This window comes from Globicephala melas, chromosome 18 (genome assembly GCF_963455315.2).
Source record: "Globicephala melas chromosome 18, mGloMel1.2, whole genome shotgun sequence".
Classification (NCBI taxonomy): Eukaryota; Metazoa; Chordata; class Mammalia; order Artiodactyla; family Delphinidae; genus Globicephala; species Globicephala melas.
This window is the reverse complement of record NC_083331.1, coordinates 6,918,731-6,940,852: the sequence shown is the minus strand read 5'-3', so window position 1 is coordinate 6,940,852 and position 22,122 is coordinate 6,918,731. Positions and strand designations below refer to the sequence as shown.

General features: G+C 37.9%; 1 protein-coding gene across 8 annotated transcripts in view; it reads left to right on the top strand.

Annotated features, from left to right (window-relative positions):
* Nucleotides 1–22,122, top strand: part of KATNAL1 (katanin catalytic subunit A1 like 1) — a 76,576-nt gene that overhangs the window by 39,271 nt on the left and 15,183 nt on the right. For all 8 annotated transcript variants that reach the window (XR_011376890.1, XM_030882578.2, XM_030882576.2 and 5 more), the window contains 5 exons: nt 8,771–8,898; nt 9,295–9,400; nt 13,788–13,946; nt 14,701–14,827; nt 16,092–16,226. Coding sequence is in view for 7 of the 8 variants with exons in the window: in XM_030882578.2 (XP_030738438.1) it covers nt 8,771–8,898; nt 9,295–9,400; nt 13,788–13,946; nt 14,701–14,827; nt 16,092–16,226 (655 nt within the window). In the remaining variant the exon portion in view is untranslated. The remainder of the gene's footprint in view (nt 1–8,770; nt 8,899–9,294; nt 9,401–13,787; nt 13,947–14,700; nt 14,828–16,091; nt 16,227–22,122) is intronic.

Sequence of the window (22,122 nt, the reverse complement as noted above, 5' to 3'; positions counted from 1 at the left end):
TCTTAACCTGTCCCAGTCCTCCCTACAAATTCCTGTGAGCTCAGGGTTATTTTCCCTGTACTGTGTACGAAGAAATTGAGACACTGAAGTTACAACTGCAAGTAGGTGGTGGAACTAGGATTTGAACTCTAATACCTGAGCTTTTAACCATTATGCTATGCAGCCTCTTATTTGAAAATGCTTGCTGTCTTATTTTAATGTATCACAAATATCTATTTCTTTTAAGAGTACCAGTTCACTTTCTGAAAGTGATTAAATCTTTTTCTTCTTTTTTTTTTTTAAACTGCTAACAGGCTTCAAGTTAGGTCCAATTTTAAAAATGCTATTTTTCAATAAATAACAGTCACTGTGTATGGTGATCTGTTATTCAAGCCTTACAGTTTTTTCCCCTGAGGTACAGAGTCATCATGAGGCCAGTTTGTTACGCCATTTACTTAATGTACCTTTATTAAGTGCATACTTTGTGTTAGTCATACTTCTAGGTACTAGGAAGGCAAACTTTAATATGTGACTCCTGGCCTCAAGTTGATTGTTATTGATGAGAGGGAATCAGATGAATAAATTAACCTTTACAGCCATATTTTTTAGTCTTATTTGAATGTACCTGAGAAAAATGGTTATTTTTATTTTACTATCTAAGTCTAGAGTCAGTGTAGAAATATACATAGAAATAACAAATGCATTTTTTAATTTAAAAAGGATAGTCTAAAAGTAAAATATTAGGTAACAGAATAGATGTTTTGATATTATAAACCAAAAATAAATTTAATTAATAAAATTCTGATTCTCAAATATTTATAAGACTATGATTAATTAACTCTTAGTGAAATGAGCAGTGCTTCCATTATGATCTCATGATTAAAGTTGTATGTGCTTTTAGATAGAATTCAAATTAAAGTATGGTAAATCATCTTCAGAGACTTAATTTAAAGCTATTAAACTTAAAGGACTTCATTTCATTGAATTATAACAAATGGCCATTTTTTGAATATTTTCCTTCTCTGATTACATGTAGGGATGTCTGATATGGAGAGACATTGTAAACTTGGTTGGAGTATTCTTTTAAATTTATTTATTTATTTATGGCTGTGTTGGGTCTTCGTTTCTGTGCGAGGGCTTTCTCTAGCTGTGGCAAGCGGGGCCCACTCTTCATGGCGGTGCGCGGGTCTCTCACTATCGCGGCCTCTCTTGTTGCGGAGCACAGGTTCCAGACGCGCAGGCTCAGTAGTTGTGGCTCACGGGCCTAGTTGCTCCGCGGCATGTGGGATCCTCCCAGACCAGGGCTCGAACCCGTGTCCTCTGCATTGGCAGGCAGATTCTCAACCACTGCGCCACCAGGGAAGCCCCTGGAGTATTCTTTTGAGAACTGTTGATCGGTGGTTATACAAGTGAACAGTGACTTAAAAAAATCTTTTTATTGAAGAAAAGTGTATACATTATAAGGGTATATTTGATGAATGATGATCATCTAACCAGCAGTGTACTGGTAAACGTTTAATAACTAGTTTTCTGAAGGAAAAAAAAGCGTATGTGTATATAAACACGTATATATACACACACAAATTTATTATAAATCTGACTGATATAAAGGATGTGCAGCATATAATTTACAAATAATAAAATATACAGTACTCTTTAGTGTAAACTTTATAGAGCCAATGGATCCTCACCGAATGCCTTTGCTGCTTTTTGCTTAACTCTTGCAAATGTAGGTACCTATGGTTGCAGTTGACAGATGATTAGTAATGTAGTTCTGTTAGGATATTAGTTGATATTTTGTTTTTATTAATGAGTCAGATGAAAGCGAAACAACAGAAACATATGTGGGAACTTCACTCATTGATCAATCACTTGAGCAACTTTGATGAATCAGATCATGGTTTTCAAATACTGGAAAATTATTTCCTTCATTTTTTGTGCTATTTACATTGTAACAACTGTAGAAATGACACACTTTTAAAATGTAATATTTTCCCCATTACTTTAAGTCTAGACAGTTAACAAAACAAGAAATCAAACCCTGTTTTATAGCATTTTCTGGTTTCTCTGGTATAAAAACTTTCACTATGATGGATTTCAAGTTACCAACATGAAGTCACTGAACTCAGAGTCAAGATAAGATGGGTAGTAGCCTACCATTCTGTAGTGTAGACACAGTAGACTTAAGTAACCTTAAGTGCATAAGTAATAGTTAAATAGTTAGAAGTGAGGAGTTTTGAGTAATTACCACTTCTGTTTTTAATATAATTTATTCTGTTTGTGTAATTTAATTTTTATCAATGGCTGTTCTTTATAGAAAAATTCCTGCAAATTTAATAATTGGCTCTTACAAACCAGTAGGAGTCCGCTTCGGCTGACTGCGTTTAACCTCTGTAACTACCATGTAATCCATGTAACTATCACTCAGGGGTCAAGAATAGAACATTTAGCACCTCAGAAGCCATACTCAGGATCCCTTCTGATCCCTGACACTTCTTTCTCAGAAGTAACCACTATTCTGCCACTTTGTTTCCAAAGATAACCACTATTCTGATTTCTAATACCATAAATTAGTTATACCTTTTTTGAAACTTTACATACAGTAAGTATTCTTTTTTTGTCTGGCTTTTTTTGCTCAACATATGTTGGTGAGATTTCGCCATCCTGTTGCATATCTCTGAAGTTTGTTTATTTTCATTAATATACAGTATTATACCACAGTTGAATCTGTTTTACTATTAGTGAATTTTTGGATTGCTTTCAGTTTGAAACTATTATTAATAATGCTACCTTGGATAGTTTTGTACTTATCCTTTGGTATATATGTGAGCATATATACCTTTCTAGTGAGCATATACCTAGGAGTGGAACTGATGGGCCATAGGTTATGCATATGTTAAACTTCAGTAGGTAATACCAAATAGTTTTCCAAAGTGATTATACCAATTTCCACGTCTGCCTGCAGACGTGATAACTTCTGAGGTTAAAAGTTCTTTCATGGGCTTCCCTGGTGGCGCAGTGGTTGAGAGTCCGCCTGCCGATGCAGGGGATAAGGGTTCGTGCCCCGGTCCGGGAAGATCGCACGTGCCGTGGAGTGGCTGGGCCCATGAGCCATGGCCGCTGAACCTGCACGTCCGGAGCCTGTGCTCCGCAACGGGAGAGGCCACAGCAGTGAGAGGCCCGTGTACCGCAAAAAAAAAAAAAAAAAAATGTTCTTTCATATGTTTATTTGCCATTCGTATTATCAGTGACTTGTTTTTAAGAAATATCCTGTTCTGTCCTTTGGATATTAAAACGCTCCACAAATTTTTTCTCTCATGGCAGCTGATTAATAGTGTTGGTTTTTGCTTTTATTTTTATTATTTTAAATTTTATTGCATTAGATTATAGTAAAGTAGTTACTTGCTGTTCTGTCCCTAAATGTTTTACTGTGTTTTACTTGTTTGTATGTTGTGTCCCCTAATGTGAGTGTATGCCTCTGAGGGCAGGATTTTTGTCTGCTTGGATCACTGCTATTTCCCAGTACCTAGAATAGTGACTGGTACAGAGTAAGTATTCATAAATATTGCTGCAAGAATGCATTTATTGATAAGTAAGCAGAATGCTATGGATTCGTTATTTCAACTTAAATATATTTTGTATTAACACTCCAATGCAAGGCATGACACTGAAATTAGTAAGCATTTTGCATTTATCAACGTACTTTCCCTTGTAAATAATAAAGTCTTATCTCTAAAATATCAGTTTAGAGATCTTGTCTAACTTTTCCTGTGTTTGCTTCTCACACTGCGGTAGGAGTAGCCCAAAGTGTGCAGCCTTATGCCATAGTGTACAAAGGGGTTGAAAGCACTGGTTCTGAAGCCAGACTGCCTAGGATCTAGCTGTGTGTCCTTGGACAATTTACTCAAGCTCTTGGTGCCTCAGTGTTCTCATCTATGAGGTAGAAATAATACGAGTACCTAACTCATAGGACCTTTAAGATTGTTATGTCAAGTGCTTAGAACAGTGCCTGGCATATAGCAAGCTGTAAACGAGTGTTAGCTGTAAAGGTAACATGACAGTGGGGAACTAACACAGGTATGATACAGAATAAAGATCATGTTAAAAAAAAAAAAAAAGAGAAACAATGAGATTTCCAAGCAATTTTGCACTTGCCTTGGGCTGTTGAACTCAGGAAACAGATGAATAAGTGGGCAAATGAGAGGCAGTGGCTTTACCCAAAGAACCAAAGGTCAGCTATCATTCAACTCAGACATCCCTGTGATTGGGGGCCGGTGGTTTTTATTATTAATTAGCCACTGATTCTAACATCGGGTAGCTCACTACCTACAAGAGAGATGACTCCATTGATGGATGGACTCATTGTTAGAAAATTCTTTCTTTTGTCGATCTGAAATTTACCTCTTCTGTCACTTTGTACTGGTCCTGGTTCTTTCCTTTGGAGTAATATAGAGTACATACAGGTAAGGAGGTCAGTTGGTTGTGTTGCTCCGTTAACATTTTCTTCTTCAGCTTAAATGTCTCTAGGGTCCCTGAGCCTCCTCCATATGACATGGGTTTTGAACCCTTCATTACTCTTCTCTCGGTATAATTTATTTGTCAGCATTTTTCTTAAAATGTAAGACCCAGAGCCAGTAACTGAGCATGTTTCTCTTAGATGGCACACAGTGAAATATTAAAACTATTATTTGCATTTTAGGCCAATCTGTGTCATTAATTGACTCTATAATATTGAGTTGGTCATTAATTTTCTCATCTTCCTCAAATAGTGTACCAATGAAAGATCATAAACAAACTTTTTGATATGGGTAATTTAGACACTCGTAAAAAGAAGCTAAAATACTTCGCTTTAATGAGAAAAAGTATATCAGTCTTCATGCTAATAATCAAATTTTTGCTAATTAATGTGAAAATTTAAGCAAAGATTTCTAAGATCATTTCAGTGATGTTGCAGCTATTATTATTATTATAAACTGTACAGGTAATAATATCTTGGGTGAGGTTAGCTTTATTGCCTGAAAACTAAACTTCTTTTAGGTGTTGTAGTTAATCTAGTTGGTTAACTGAAACCAGAGCTACTAACTTATATTTGATATCCCTATTTTAATTTATCTGAGTATTTGTTATGAAGGATAATTGTCACCCATTTTGTGATTTCCCAATATAACCAAATAAATTATTTATTTTTAGTTTCCTTAATTTGTTGTTTAGTAACCTCACCATTTTGGTTTGAAAAAGTTCTAGAATCTTCTTTGTAGTACTTAATTTGTATTCAGGTCTCATTTCTACCATTGAGAAACTTTGGGTGCTAGGGCACGTCCTTTGACTAGCTTCTTTTTTTTAACATCTTTATTAGTGTATAATTGCTTTACATTGTTGTGTTAGTTTCTGCTGTATAACAAAGTGAATCAGCTATACATATACATTTATCCCCATATCTCCTCCCTCTTGGGTCTCCCTCCCACCCTCCCTATCCCACCCCTCTAGGTGGTCACAAAGCATGGAGCTGATCTCCCTGTGCTATGTGGCTGCTTCCCACTAGCTATCTATTTTACATTTGGTAGTGTATATATGTCCATGCCATTCTCTCACTTCGTCCCAGCTTACCCTTCCCCCTCCCCATGTCCTCAAGTCCACCCTAAGTCTGTGTCTTTATTCCTGTCCTACCCCTAGGTTCTTCAGAACCTTTTTTTTTTTTTTTTTGACTAACTTTATACACTGTCCTCTTCTGTGAATTGAGAGCCTTGACCTTGACTACTGCAATAGGTCTTTGTTTTTCTGCTTCTCCTTCTCCCTCCAGCCCATCCTTTTTCCATATCGCAGCTAACAGGGTCATTTTAAAATGTAAATCAGATCCTGTCATTCCCCTGCTTAGCACATTTCAAAAATTTCCCCGTGTACTTAGAATAAAATCTAAATTCCTTCCCATGGCCTATACGGGCCCAGTGAGCTGGCCTCTGATCATCTCTCCAACTTATTCTTTTTGCTCAATACCTTTTAGCTATAGTAAATAGCTATAGACCATAGCTATAGCTATAGACCATTCAGTTTTTTCATTGCACTTAACAGTTTATAATTATGTATGTTTTGGGTTTGTTTACTTGTTAATTGTTTCCACCACAAGACTGGATGCTCAGTGAGGGCAGGTAATGTATTTTCATTCACTGATCTGAAACTGAATGTGTTGGACATAGATGGTCACATATTTATTGTTCTTAAAATCCTATGATTCCTATTACTTCCAGATAAGTGTGCAGCTTTTCGTTTCCCTTGGTAGTGTTTATCAAATCCTCCCCCACCACTTGGACATTCATATTAAAATGACTGTCTGCCTATATATATATATATATTTTTTTTTTTTTTTCTGCGGTACGCGGGCCTCTCACTGCTGTGGCCTCTCCCGTTACAGAGCACAGCCTCCGGACGCGCAGGCTCAGCGGCCACGGCTCGCGGGCCCAGCCACTCCGCGGCATGTGGGATCTTCCTGGACCGGGTCACGAACCCGTGTCCCCTGCATCAGCAGGCGGACTCTCAACCACTGCGCCAGCAGGGAAGCCCTGCCTATATTTTTTAATACTAATTTTTTGGTAAGTCTAAAATTACAGTGTCAGGACTTCCCTGGTGACGCAGTGGTTGAGAATCCGTCTGCCAATGCAGGGGACACGGGTTTGATCACTGGTCTAGGAAGATCCCACATGCCAAGGAGCGACTAAGCCCGTGTGCCACAACTACCGAGCCCGTGAGCCACAACTACTGAGCCCGCATGCCACAACTGCTGAAGCCCACGTGCCTAGAGCCCATGCTCCGCAACAAGAGAAGCCACTGCAATGAGAAGCCCATGCATTGCAATGAAGAGTAGCCCCTGATCGCCGCAACTAAAGAAAGCCCATGCGCAGCAGTGAAGACCCAACGCAGCCAAAAATAAATAAATAAATAAAATAGTTACAGAGCCATATCAAAGCTTGTTAAGTCCCAGATATATCAGTGTCTGTTGCATTCTTTGGTTGATTTATTTCTAGAACAGTTTTAAAATGATTACACAGTGTTCCCAGTGATTTGTTTGAATGTGACTAGCCTTGGCCTATCATTATTATAAAATGTGATTCTAGGCTGTGCTTATTTTAAATTTGTTGATGTTATTTTTGTTGCGTAGGCATGCCAGCAGTTTATTCCTTTTAAGTGTCAGTATTGGGATCTGTCATCTGAAATACAAGAATCTTTCTGAAAACTTAGCTTAATTCTGTTGCCATGCTACCCAGGGACAGTAAATTATTCATTTTGGGGTCAAGTCACCAGAGTACTGTTTGGCCATTTACCTAGTGGCTTAAAGAGCTAGAGTGTTTGCCCAAAGGGAGCCATTTAGGCCTCTCTCAGCACTTAGGATCTAGTTTATGGTTTATCTCAGATGGAGTGTGGTAGGAGAGGCTCATCCTGTTCTCTCTCTTCAGATTGAAGCTTAGGAAACTGACTCATTTTTGGACCGTATTTCCTTTCATTTTTACATTAACAGTAACTGTGGAGCTGAAGCTCTGGGGAGGTGCTTGGCTCTGTCTGCTGAAGTAGTTCCAGTGGTTGAACTCTCTCTGGCAGCTGAGCATGTTTCATTTAAAGCTCTTCAGAGCCGAGTAAATCTTGGCAGAACTCCATAGAAGCCATAGCATATAACTCTTTTTTAAAGCTACTATATTATTAAATAAAGAATTTGGGGTAAAGTGATTGCTTTAATGGTCCTAATGATACTATTTTAAAAGGTCCTTTTATCATTGTCATTACAGTGACTTTATGATGTGGTCCAAGGACCTTACTAGGAAGAAACCCTCAGCCCTGAGTGGGTACTTACAGTGACAGGGAAAAGGCTTTGTAAGATGCAGTTCAGGGTGCCACCTCTTTCCTCGTCTGCAGCCTCTTTCCTGGATGCTTAGGAGGATAGTTCTGCCACACATAGCCTAGTCTTTTGTTGTTTTGAATGAAGTATAGTTGATTTACAATGTTGTGTTAGTTTCAGGTGTACAGCACAGTGATTCAGTTATACACATTATATATATATATATATTTTTTCAGATTCTTTTTCCTTATAGTTTATTACAAAATATTGAGTGTAGTACTGTGTAGTGCTATACAGCAGGTCCTTGCTGGTTACCTATTTTATATATAGTAGTGTGTGTATGCTAATCCCATCCTCCTAATTTATCCCTCTCCACCATCACCTGCTTTTAAGCTTTAAGATGACTCAGCCAGGCATGAGGTGGCCTGATGCTGTGAAAAAGCATGGATCTGGGGAGTTAGGAAGATCTGAGTTAAAATCTGTACCCTGACATTTAATAATTGTGAACTTAAGTTACTTCACTTTCTGAGACCCACTTCCTTATCTGTAAAAATAGGGTTATAATACCTACCTTGTAGGGTAGTTGTATTAAGTGAGATAATATATGTGAGACTTCTTGCCATGCAGTAGGTTTTCAATTGATTTCGTTTCTTCCTCTGTGTTAATGCTCAAGTATTTTTTAGTGGTGGTAGAAATCCCACGCATCCACAGATTTAGAGGCATCTAGCTCATTTCAGTCTTAGATGCAACTGTCCCCTCAAGAATGTAAATTTGAAGTGTCTAATAGTTGGCCAGTTCATCTATTTCTGATGAATTAAATAGGGGAGGATGGCATTTGGGTAATTAGCAAACAGTATTTAAAAAAATAGCCATTTAAAATGGTTACATTGCAATATTTTGAAAGCTTAATGATGTTGATTAAAATTATCTTGTTATTGATCAGCATTTTTTTGTACCTGTCCCCAGGGGAGGAAAAATATGCAAGACGGTGCAAGTGATGGTGAAATTCCAAGATTTGATGGTGCTGCATATGATAAGGATCTGGTGGAAGCCCTTGAGAGAGACATTGTCTCTAGGAATCCTAGCATTCATTGGTTAGTCTGTTACGTTCTTGAATTACAGTAGTGGAGAAAACAAATTGTAGGTTGGCTTGCTGTGAGTCTTGTCTTGTTATCCATTCATCTCCTGATTATGACCTCATCCGTAATATGAGTGTGCAGAATTGGTAGGACAGTTCTTCTTGCAGAATATAACCAAGACATTTTCATACTAATTGGATGTTGACATAGCTGACAAAGGTTGTTAATTGAATAACATGTCCTAATTTATGATTGCAGTATGTTTTCACTGATCATTTTATACAGTAAAAATTAGAATAATGTTCTTAATGTAAGAAAAATTTCATAATTTAAAAAAATTAAAAGAATTGGTATTGATCATAAATCAAAGATGTCCCTGAATAAGCATGAAACTTTCCTCTTCTTACAAAGGGATGACATAGCAGATCTGGAAGAAGCTAAGAAGTTGCTAAGGGAAGCTGTTGTTCTTCCCATGTGGATGCCTGACTTTTTCAAAGGGATTAGAAGGCCATGGAAGGTGAGAATTTATTGAAGTAATATAGGTATAAAACTGCTGCTTGCATGGTAAAGAACGGCAGCACTGTAGTTTCTTTGTGTGTTTATTAACACAGTTTGTAAAGGTTGGGGGAGGTTGGGCAGCCCTCAGGTACCTGGATTTGGATTTGTGGTTGCGATATGCTGCCTCTGCCTGGCAGGAGAGGGGCCTGGAGTGGTGGAACTATAGTCTTTAAAGTCACTTCCCTCAGGGGCGCTGAGCTAGAGATGAGTTTTAAGAATTTTCTAGATGTCTGTTTTTGTAAATAAAAAGTTAGCAAGGGGCTTCCCTGGTGGCGCAGTGGTTGAGAGTCCGCCTGCCGATGCAGGGGACGTGGGTTCGTGCCACGGTCCGGGAAGATCCTACATGCCGCGGAGCGGCTAGGCCGGTGAGCCATGGCCACCGAGCCTGTGCATCCGGAGCCTGTGCTCCGCAACGGGAGAGCCACAACAGTGAGAGGCCCGCGTATCAAAAAAAAAAAAAAAAAAAAGTTAGCAAGCAAATTAAATAGTAATAGTGCATAGTCATAGAATAAGTGTTGGATCAAATAAATTATCTTTTTAAAAGCCGGCGTATTTCTCAGTAATTAATTAGTTTGAACACTTCATCTAGGCTTGGTGTAATTCTCAAATGTAATCAGAATGTTTATATCTTTTTAGCTTGCCCAGGACTAGTTCCTCCTAAGTTCAGTGTTTTCATTTTAGCATATTAAAAACCCTTCCAACAGCTGCTGCCTGGAACTTTTTTTGGTCTTAGCCATAGGCAGACTCTTTACTCTGACTGGTAGAGTGAAATAAAAGCATGATCTTACTTTGCCCTTCCGAATTAGCTGGGAAGGTCTTTTACCTTCGCAATACCTCTTCCTTGTTTGATGTGCCTAAAAGTAGAGAGGAGGAGAAATTGTGTGTTTACATAAATGGCTTGGAACACCCATGGCATTTTGATTGCCTCTCACAACTTAAAAACTTTTATAGACTGTTTGTTATAGATTTACCTAATTTGGGGACCATATTACCATAAATTTCCCCTTTATTATAACTTTAAAAACAATGTTTAAAAGAAATAATAAGGCCTTGATAAAATAGGTATTTAAAGGAGTTTTAAAACAGCTGGAATGGTAGGTATAACCTATGTATCATGACGAGCCCTGTACACTTTTAGCAAGAGGGTAATTTGCAAATGTATGAAGATCACCTTGGCAGCAGTATGCAGGCTGGATTGGAGATGGGCATAGATGGATACAGAGAGGAGTCTGGTCAGGAGGCTGTTGCAGTAGTCTAGCCAAACGATGAAGACCTGAACAAAGGCGTTCGTTATTTGGCCAATGAAGAATGAGTGGATCTGTGAGAGATATTTAAAAGGTGTAAGTGATAACATTATGACATGATGGTTTATAGGGGTAGGGAGAGGAACAAGTTGTATGACTCTTAGATTCCAGGCTTGAATTACAGGAGTATGCAGTTGCTCGGATACCAACTACCCAAAATTGGGCCAAACTTCACAGGTTGAGGTCAGTTTTCCACAAGACTGCCCTCACTTCAGATGCCAACCACAAATTTGGGGGTCCCCAGGTCACCCTCACTCTGACAGCTGGCTGTAAATTTGGGGGTTCTCACTGCACCCTCAGGTTTGATAATTCTCTAGAATGACTCACAGAACTTAGGAAAGCATTGTACTTCCGATTATAGTTTTTGTTATAGCAAAAGGAGGCAGATCAGAACTAGCAGAAGAAGTGCATAGGGTGAGATCTGGGGGGATGCTGACAGTGTAGCTTCTGTTGTCCTTTCCCTTGCAAGCAGGATGCTTTACCCTCCTGGTGCATGGATGTGTGACAGTATACACAGTACTGCCAACAGGGAAGCTCACTCAGGCTTCAGTGTCCAGAGTTTTTACTGGGGTTTCATTGCATAATCATAATTGATTGAATTGTTGCCCATATGTCTCAATCTCCAGTCTCCCTTCTCTCCCCAGAGGTCTGGTTGACATCGCATGGCTCAAAGCCCCAGCCTGCTAATCACAGGGTTGGTATTTTGGGCAAGGCCAGCCCCCATCCTGAGTCATCTCATTAGCATAATCTATATAGGGACCCACCATGAGCCACCTTATTAGCCTAAAATTTCAGGGCCCAACATGAACAGCAAAGACACTCCTATCACTTGGGAAATTCCAAGGGTTTAGAGTCTGCCTCCCAGGAACTAGGGAAAAGGGCCAGCCAAATTCTTCATTAAATAGGGTACAGTGAACTGATACTGGAAATGGAGGAGAGGAGCAGATTTAAATAGAAACAAAATATATTTAGGTGAAAACTCAGTGGGTAATTGGAAATAGAGGTCTGGAGCTCGGGCTAGAGTTTAAGTTTAAATTAAAATTGTGAGATATAAGTGGTGGTTGATAATTTGGGTATGGATGAAATTGTTCAAGGAGTTTTATAAAGGGTTTTCAAAAGAGCAAAAGATTTAGAATTGCTTTGGGAATATAAAGGGCAGGGGGAAGAGGAGACCTGAAAGCCACTGAAGATGGTCATGAGTAGGAGAAGCATCAAGAAAGAACCGTGTCCTAGAACCAACCTAGGGAGCAGGGGTTTCAGGGAGAAGGGAATGAACACCAGGTATCGGCACCATCCAAGGTCAGAGAGAGGGAAGGAAGCTGTGAGTTGAAAAGTGACCATTGGTTGGGACTTCCCTGGAGATCCAGTGCTTAAGACTCCGTGCTTCCAAGCAGTGGGTGCGGGTTTGATTCCTGGTCAGGGAACTAGGATCCCGCGTACTGCGCAGTGGTGCAGCCGAAAAAAAGAATACGTAAAACTCAAAACAGAAAAGGAAAGAAAAGTGACCACTGGATTAGTAACTTAGGTATTTTTAGTGAAGGAGTAGAGGCAGAAGTCAGACTGTAGCTTGTGAAGAACAAATAGTAAACATAAACCATTTCTTTAAGAAGGTTGGCTGGGAAGAGGAAGGAAGAGGTAGATAGTAGCCAGAGGATTTGTAGGGTCAAGTGAAGGATTTTATTTTTTAAATAAATAGAGCCCACAGAGGAGGAGATACAGGAAATAGAGGAGATAATTGACAGGGTAATGTCATAAGGAGGGGAAATTTATAAACGCTGTACTGCATCTATGAGCTGTGTCTGCGCACAGACGCTAACCCTGGAAATTATCTCCTGCTGGACATGACCACATTAATGACATTACAGGAACTGAGAGGGCATTGAGAGGGGATGGTGGAAAGAGAAACAGAAACTTTTCTGTAGCTGTGCCAATACCATTAGTTGTCTTTACAGTTTTCAAAATATCAATCTCATGTATAAAGGCTTCTGGCAAAGCAAAAATTTTTCTTGTAAAACTAGTGTTTCAAATCCTAGTGATCCCTGGTTGTCCTGGGTATCAAAATGCTATAGCTAGAAGAGCGTTTGGACGGTTTCTGAATTTAGAGTTTATGAAACTTTGATATGCACATAGTTTTCAAAGTTTAAACCCCCCAAAGCTAATTGAATTAAATTAACAAATGGCTCCAAATTCCTCTTACGATCACGAACTATTATGCAAAAGAAATGTAGTGTTAACTATATATCTGAACTCTCATTAAAAGTGTTAGAAGAAAATAATAAGTATTTAAAAATCCATTAGTCTGCAAGACTAGAGGATCGGTGTTCTTGGATAATTTTTACTCCTCATTGATTTATTTTTATGGAACGTTTTTCTGTTTGTTTCAAAGGTGAGAAGTAAGTAAAATTTATATTTTAGTCTATGTAGTGGCTTTTTCCTTACTAACACTATTTTATGTAAACTCTTAACTGCCTAGCACAGTTAAACTGATAAAAGGCTAGCTAACTTGATTATGTTTGAATCACCACTAGATTTTAGCTACCTTATTTATTAACCGATGAATGGATCTTTATTTCTGATTCAAAGTGTATATTGTAAGTGTGTTGTTGAAGATAGGTTTTGTACCTTAGGAGGGCGAGGGATATATAATTCTGCTCCATGTGGTAGAGAATGTCATCTTATTTTCATTGCTTAAACAGAGCAGTCACTCTTAAGCGGTGCTCAAGACCATACATGTTTGTCTTCTGCCAGGTTCAGTAAAATCGGTGGGCTCTTTCTAAATGTACCAGGAGATTCCTTGTTGTCTAGGCCCTTTGTTAGCCCATCTCTGAGTACCTCTGATTTGAGACCTTTTGTGAAACCATTCTTCATTTTTGTTTCTTCTGTCTGTGAAATGATATTCGTGCCCAATGCGCCATGAGTTTACTGTGGCAGTTGAGCTTATCTTTTGATGGGAAGGGTTTCGTGTACATTAATAGTTGCTGATATTCTATTAGAAAGCACATTAATCTGATAAATCATTTCGTGTGTCCTTTGGAATTTCAGGGCGTGCTGATGGCCGGGCCCCCAGGCACTGGTAAGACCATGCTGGCTAAAGCTGTCGCCACTGAGTGTGGCACAACATTCTTCAACGTCTCGTCTTCCACGCTGACGTCGAAATACAGAGGGGAATCTGAGAAGTTAGTTCGTCTGTTGTTTGAAATGGTGAGTGATGTTACATTCGGATTTCAAAGCACTGTTTGTGTAGGCACATGGTATCCCTTTAATCTAGATCCGTTTACCCAGGGATCCTTTTAAGAAAGGGCAACTGTACTTATAGTTTCACAGTTCTTGACACGCTAATAAGACACGGGGCGGTGGGTTTTGTGGAGTGGTTGATGTGTCTTCAGCGTACCTTCCTCTCTGAAGTAAAAGCCCTTTGGTATCCCATCCAGTGCGGGTAGAAGAGACTTTGGAAATGTGTGTGGTTTGACTGATATTTCTGGATCTCTAATGAGCTGGTGAGCAGAAGTATATTTTAACATATATTTTGAAAATCAGAAACTGATCTATCATTAAAGTTTGTTCCTTTTTCAAAGTAGTTTTCAGTAGCTACTTAAGACTGCATCTTTGAGGATAGATTGGTGATTTATCTTTAGAAACTTTTTGTATTATGGAAATTTTCAAACACAAAAGTAGAAAGAATAGTACCGTGAATCCTCGTGTATCTGTCACCTGACTTTACCAACCATATAACTTATCTTTTATGTTTAGAAATTTTTCTGTTTCTGATATGATTGATATGATTGATAAATTTTTCTGTTTCTGATATGATTGATAAATTTAACCTCTGTCTATAAGCAAGTGATGGCATTAATGCTCTTTTTCACCATTGTTTTAGTCAGAGGAAATGTCTTTTAAAAACTTCAGATTATTTCAGGAGGTCACTAAATGATTTCTTTAAACTATTTTCACAAAGGCTAGGTTTTATGCCCCCACCACCATCTTCATTGATGAGATAGATTCTATCTGCAGTCGAAGAGGAACCTCTGATGAGCATGAGGCAAGTCGCAGGGTCAAGTCTGAGCTACTCATTCAGATGGATGGTAATTGATATTTAATTACTGTCTCTAAACTGTTTTGGTCCCTTTTTGAATTTTGTGTAGATTCACACTTTGGAAATTCTCAACGACCGGACTAGAAGGCAGCTGAATGTATTTGTAATCATTTGTTCATCCACGCATTTGTACATTTGTTCATGCACTCAAAAGCATCTATTGCTTACTTGCACCATCTCAGGTTCTGAGGTTAGAAAGAAAAGGACTGTCGTGGCCTTCAAGGAGCTTACTATTTAGAGCAAAGCCTTTAGAGATGTGGCTCAGGGTCCCAGGGGTCTTTAAGACTCTTTTAAAAGGTGTGCAAAGGCCAAACTATTTTCATAGTAATATCGAGATGTTATTTACCTTTTTCACTTTTCATTCTCTCACAAGTCTCATTTTTAATTTTTAATAATAAATGTTGATATACTACATGCACACAAAAGCTCTTTGGAGGTCAGTAGTCTTTAAGGATATAAAAAGGATTCTGGGACCAAAATTTTTGAGAACCACTGATCTAGTTGAGAAGCAGGCACCTCACAGACAATTACAATACATTATGAGTTCTGTGGTAGAACTAAACTCTGGGTTTAGTGAAAACATAGTACGAGAGGTACCACCCGGACTAAGGGAGCCATAGAAGGGAATAGCTGACTTGGGCTTTGAAATATTGGTAGAAGTTATTCAGACAAAGAAGAAAAGGCTTTGGGGAGCCACTGGAGGAAGAGAGTGATGGGCCCAGAGCTACTTTTTAGAGATATATCACTCTGGTAGTTGTATGGTGAATAGGAGGCTATTTAAGCAAATTGTGAGAAAACATAAAGTGTGTTAAAAAAAAAAAGTATATATATATATATATATATATGTATGTATGTATGTATGTATATCCACAGTGCATTGTTTTAAAATAGCTGTGGTTATCCACCAACCATAGATACTAATTGAATACTTAAAACGTGTGTTGCATACAGTGCCAGGCACTATAAGATACATAAAATAATGTAGTACCAGGAGTTCCTTCCCTCAATGAGTTAACTGTCTTAATTTCTGTTAAAGTGTAATATGAGAGACTAGAGTGACTGTGTTGTACTTGTTCTGTAGTTATCTGTTGATTTGTCTGGTTCTGACACCATGCAGAGGTCAGAAGAACTGCATCATGTTCGTCATTGAGCCTCTACCACCAAGCCTGTGGCCGATGCTTAGAAATGTTAGTTGAATGAAAGAATAAAGGACTGTAAGAAAAACACTCTTCTTTCCCCCTTACTGTATATAGGAGTTGGAGGAGCTTTAGAGAATGACGATCCTTCCAAAATGGTTATGGTATTGGCTGCTACTAATTTCCCATGGGACATTGATGAAGCATTGCGAAGGAGATTAGAAAAAAGGATATATATACCTCTCCCAACAGGTATGATGCCTTCCTTTTACTATATTTTGATCTTTCTTTTACTCTCTGTTACATTTTTCTATTTCTGTAGGTCTTTATTCCCTTGGCATTCTGCTTAAAGAAGTTTATAGCATCACAAAACCCATTTGTTATTTATGGAAACAGAGGCCTCAGTACTCTGCTGAAGTTTCTTACATTCAGAGGAGTGGTTGTGTTAATAAGTTGATAGGACATCTGAGTTTTACTTTTATTTATTTATTTTTAATTAATTTATTTTTTTGGCTGTGTTGGGTCTTCGTTGCTGTGCGCAGGCTTTCTCTAGTTGTGGCAAGCGGGGGCTACTCTTCGTTGTGGTGTGTGGTCTTCTCATTGTGGTGGCTTCTCTCGTTGTAGAGCACAGGCTCTAGGTGCGTGGGCTTCAGTAGTTGCAGCACATGGGCTCAGTAGTTGTGGCAAGTGGGCCCTAGAGCACACAGTCTTTAGTAGTTGTGGCGTGTGGGCTCAGTAGTTGTGGCATGTGGTGCCAAGACCACAGTAGTTGTGGCTCATGGGCTCTAGAGCGCAGGCTCAGTAGTGTGGTGCACGGGCTTAGCTGCTCCACGGCATGTGGGATCTTCCCCGACCAGGGATCAAACCCCATGTCCCTTGCATTGGCAGGCGGATTCTTAACCACTGTGCCACCAAGGGAAGTCCCTAAGTTTTAATTTTAAACTTGAGTCTTCATTAAAACTTACGTGGGGCTTCCCTGGTGGCGCAGTGGTTGAGAGTCCGCCTGCCGATGCAGGGGACGCGGGTTCGTGCCCCGGTCCGGGAGGATCCCACATGCCGCGGAGCAGCTGGGCCCGTGGGCCATGGCCACTGGGCCTGCGCGTCCAGAGCCTGTGCTCCGCAGCGGGAGAGGCCACAGCGGTGAGAGGCCCGCGTACCGCAAAAAAAAAAAAAAAAAAAAAAAACTTACGTGATACAAGTTTTTGTCCCTGTACTACAAAAAACAATGTACGTTGATAAGAATGTGAAAATTTAAAAACATTTTTATAATGAAAAAAAACTTCAGTGATTAAAAATAAAGTTCTCTTGGGATCTTTTTTGAAGTATGCTGCTTTGAAAAAATATTTCATTCTGTTGATGAATGTTGACATTTTCATAAGTGAGTTTTTTCTTTTTATATTGAGATAAAATTTACATACAGTGTGAAATGTACAAATCTTAAGTTTACAGTTTGATGAGTTTTGACAAATGAATACTCTTGTTTAATCAGTACCCTACTCACGATGTGGACATTTCTTTCACCTCAGAAAGTTTCTCTGTGCCCCTACCAGTTGACTCAAACCCCTAGCAGTCATTCACCTTCCTGATTTTTAACACCATAGATTAGTTTTACCTATTACTAAACTTCATATAAATGGAATCATGACATATGTACTCTTGTGCATCTGGCTACTTCCACACAACATAATGTTTCTGAAATTCATCCATGTGGTTACATGTATCAGTAGTTTATTTGTGGTGTGATTACATGACAATTTGTTTATTCTCTTTTTGATGGACATTTGAGTTATTTCTAGTTTTTGGCTATTATGAATGAAGCTATAAATATTTTTGTATAGATCTTTTTATAGATGAATATTTTCAATTCTTTTGGGTAATATAGATAAGAAGAGAATAGGTGGATCATAGGGTAGGTGTGTGTTTAACTTTATAATGCTCAAACCATTTTCCTAAGTGGTTGTACCATTTTATACTCTCATCATCAATGAATGAGAATTCCAATACTTCCATATTTTTGCCAACATTTGGTATCGCCAGTATTTTAATTTTAGTCATTCTAGTAAGTATGAAATGCCTTATTTTCTTTCAGTTTGTGGTTTGCCTTTCAATTTTCTTTATGGTGTCTTTTGATAAGCAGAAGTGTTAATTTTGATTAAGTCCTCTTGTCAGGATTTTCTTTTATGGATAGTGCTTTTTGTATCTTAAGAAATCTTTGCTTACCACAAGAAGTCAAAGGTTTTCTCCTATATTTTCCTTTAGAAATTAGAGTTAGATCTGTGATCCATATTGAATTAATTTTTTGTATATGTGTCAATTGGGGGTTGAGTTTCATTTTTTTCATATGTGTATTGAGTTGTTCTAGCATCACTTGTTAAAAGGAGTTTTATTTTTCCATTGAGTTACTTTGGCACCTTTGTTGAAAATTATTTTGCTGCATATATGTGGGTCTATTTCTGAATTCTCTGTTCTGTTCCATTGATTAAAAAAAAATTAGACATAGGGTTATCCTGTCAGGTTATCTATTTTTCATTGAGTAGGCTTTGGTAGTTTGTGTTTTTCAAAAAATTTGTCCCTTTCCTCTAGGTTGTCAGGTTTATTGGGATTTGACCTAATACAAACATGGAAGCTGACTAAATGGTTTATGTGAGGCTGTTGATTTCATGTCTGGTTCTGGAGCCTGAAGTCAGTAGGGAGGGCAGTAGGAAGAGAAGATGAAATGGTGGAAACAAGAACAAACTGTAACCTGTGGGGATGAGCTGGAACTCATGAGGATAGACTGGAACCCACACTGGGCTCTCATTGCCTCTAAGAGTTACAACTTTGATGATTGGGGTGTCCTTTAGAAGAAGCTGGCACTCTTTGTAACAGTACTAAAGGTACACCTGGCTTAGGAGTCAAGCTGAAGGAGGAAATCTGACAGGAGCTGGAAAGAGTTGGAGGCCCAGGTGCTGCCCCTCACTAAAAAGATGAGCCGGCAGGCAAGCGACAATAGGCCTCAACTGCAAATGCTCTTCATGCCCTGAACTAACTTTCTGAGTTGATTTCAGTTCTGCCTTTCACATCTTGTCCATAATGACTGATGTGGTCCCCACTAACCCAGAACTATGTAATGAAGAGAATTCTGAGAAGTGAAATTCTAACTTCACTGAAGTTGACACAGTACAAATCCACACACCTTAATTTCTGTTTTGTCTGTATGATCTATAATAATGGCTCAATTTTCATTCCTAGAAGAGGCAATTTGTGTTTTATCCCTGTTGTTCTTGATCATTCTTGCTAGACATTTATCAGTGTTATTAATCTTTTCAAAGAACCAACTTCTTGCTTTGTTAATGTTCTGTTTTGTATTTCATTGATTTTTATCTCTTCTTATTTCTCCCTTATACTCCTGAGTTTAATTTTCTCTTTTTTTATGAAGTTAGAAACTTAGACTGTTGATTTTAAACCTTTGTTCTTTTTCTTTTAATATAAACATTTAAGGTTGTATTTCTCTTAAAGCACTGCTTTGGCTTCATCCCACAAATTTTGTTATATTTTCTTTACTATTCAATTAGAAATATTTAAAATTTTTCCTTTTTCTTTTTTTCTTTGACTCTTGAGTTATTTAGAAGTATGTGGTTTAGGGAATTCCGTGGCAGTCCAGTGGTTAGTACTCTGTCCTCTCACTGCTGAGGGCCCGGGTTCAATCCCTGGTTGGGGAGATAAGATCCCACAAGCCGTGAGGCAAGGCTGAAGAAAAAAAAAAGAAGTATGTGGTTTAGTATCCAAATATTTGAGGATTTTCTAGATGTCTTGTTGTTGTTGATTTCTAATTTAATTCCACTATAATTAAGAACTACTCTGTAAGATGTCAATTTTTGAATTTTGTTGAGATTTTATGATTCAGCATATAGTGTATCTTGCTGAATGTTTCAGCTGCAGTTGAATAGAATATTTATTCTGCACTTGTTGAGACAATATTCCATAAATGTCAGTTAGATCAAGTTGTTGTGATAGTATTGTTTAAATCTTCTAGATCCTTAATGATTTTTTGCTCTGTTTTTTCCTATCAATTATTGAGAGTGGGTGGTTAAACTTTTTAAGTATGATTGTGAATTTGTTTATTTTTCACTTTAATTCTGTAAATTTTTGCTTCATGCAGTTTGAAGTTCTGTCATTAGGTACATAAACAGTTATCATTGTTATATCTTCTTGATTCTTCTACCTTTATGAAACATCTCTTCCTCTCTGATTAAATCCTTTGACTTGATGTTTACTTTGATATTAATATAGCCTCACCATCTTTGTTTTGCTACTGTTTGCATGATATATCTGCTTCCTTCCTTTAATTTTCACCTTGTACGTGTTTGTATTTGCAGTGCAGTTCTTGTAGACAGCATATAATTGGGTCTTACTATTTGTATAGTTTATCTTTGCTTTTTAATTGCAGTATTTTGTCCATTGAAATATAATGTAATTATTGACATGGTTATGTTTAAGTCTGCCATTTTGCTATTTGTCCCTTTTGTTTGTTCGTTACTCTGTACCTCCTTTCTTAATTTCTCTTAATAGTTGACTCTTTTTTAGTATCCATTTTAATTTCCTTATTGGCTTTTAGCTATACTTAACTGTATATTTTTTAGCAGTTACTCTAGGGATTTACAATATGCATCTGTAACTTATTACAGTCACTGTAGAGCTAATATTGTACCACTTCATGTAAAATGTAAGAACCATTTGCCTCCCCCAGCCTTTGTGCTATTTTGTCATGTATTTTACATCTGCATACATTGTAAATCCAAACATATAATGGGCTTAAATTGTCAGTGCAAACTTAAATTAAGAGGAGCACAAATAGTAGTCTTTTCTGTTTACCTACATATTTAGCATCCACTGCTCTGCTTTCCTTTTTAAGGTTCAAGTTTCCAGCTGGGTCCGTCTCTCATTTGTCTAAAGAACTTCATTTAGTAGTTAAGGTCTGCTAGCATCAAATTCAGTTTTTGTTTTCTGAAATGTCTTTATTTCACTCTTATTTCTGAAGGTTGTTTTTGACTGATAAATAATTCTGGGTTGGAAGAGGGCTTTTTGTTTGTTTTTTGTTTTGTTTTGTTTCTCTCAGTGCTTATAAAGATATCATTCTATAATCTTCTGGCCTCCATTGTTTTTTGCATGTGAGGTCAGCTGCCATTCCTATCATTGTATGTAATATATCGTTTTCCCTCTGGTTATTTTTTTAAATTCAGCTTTATTGAGGAATAATTTATATATAATAAGCTTTATCCACATAAAATTTGATGTGTTTGACAATTGCATACAGCCATGAAACACACCACAATCAAGATGCAGAGCATATCTTTCATCCTGAAAGGATTTCTTGTGCCCCTTTGCAGTCCATTCTTCTCTCCCCAAAACACTTCCCACCTCAGGCAACCACTGATCTGATTTTTGTCACTATAGATTGTTTTGAATTTCACATAAATAGGATCATACAGTATGTATTATTTTGTGACTGGCTTTTTTCACTCAGCATGATTATTTTGGGATTCATCGATGTTATTGTTTTTTATTGGTGAGTAGTATTCTGTTATATGACCGTACCACAGATTATTTATCTATTCTCTTATTGATGGATATTTAGATAATTTCTAGTTTGGGACTGTTATAAGTAAAGTTGCTATAAACATTCATGTTCAGTTCTTTGTGTAGACATGTGTTTTCATTTCTCTTGGATAAATACCTGTGAGTATATGTTTAACTATAGAAAACAAGCTGGTATTTTCTTGAGTGTTTGTCCTCTACAGTTGACTTTTTAAATATTCTATTTATCATTGTTTTTCAGCAGTTTGACTATGATGTACCTCTGTGGGGTTTTCCTTTTATTTATCCTGCATGTGTGTTGGACTTTCTGATATTGCTGCACAGATCACCGGGACTCTGTTAACAATTTTTTTTCAATCTTTTTTCTTTCTATTCCTCAGGTTGGTAGTTTCTGTTCACTTGTCTTCACGTTCACTGACACTGTTTTCTTCTGCCATCGCCAATCTGCTTTTAATCCTGTCCAGTGAATTTTTCATTTCACATGTATTGACATTTTGCAAATCTAGCATTTCTGTTTTGTTGTTTTCTTTTTTATAGTTTCCGTTGCTTTGCTGGGATTCCTCATCTGATC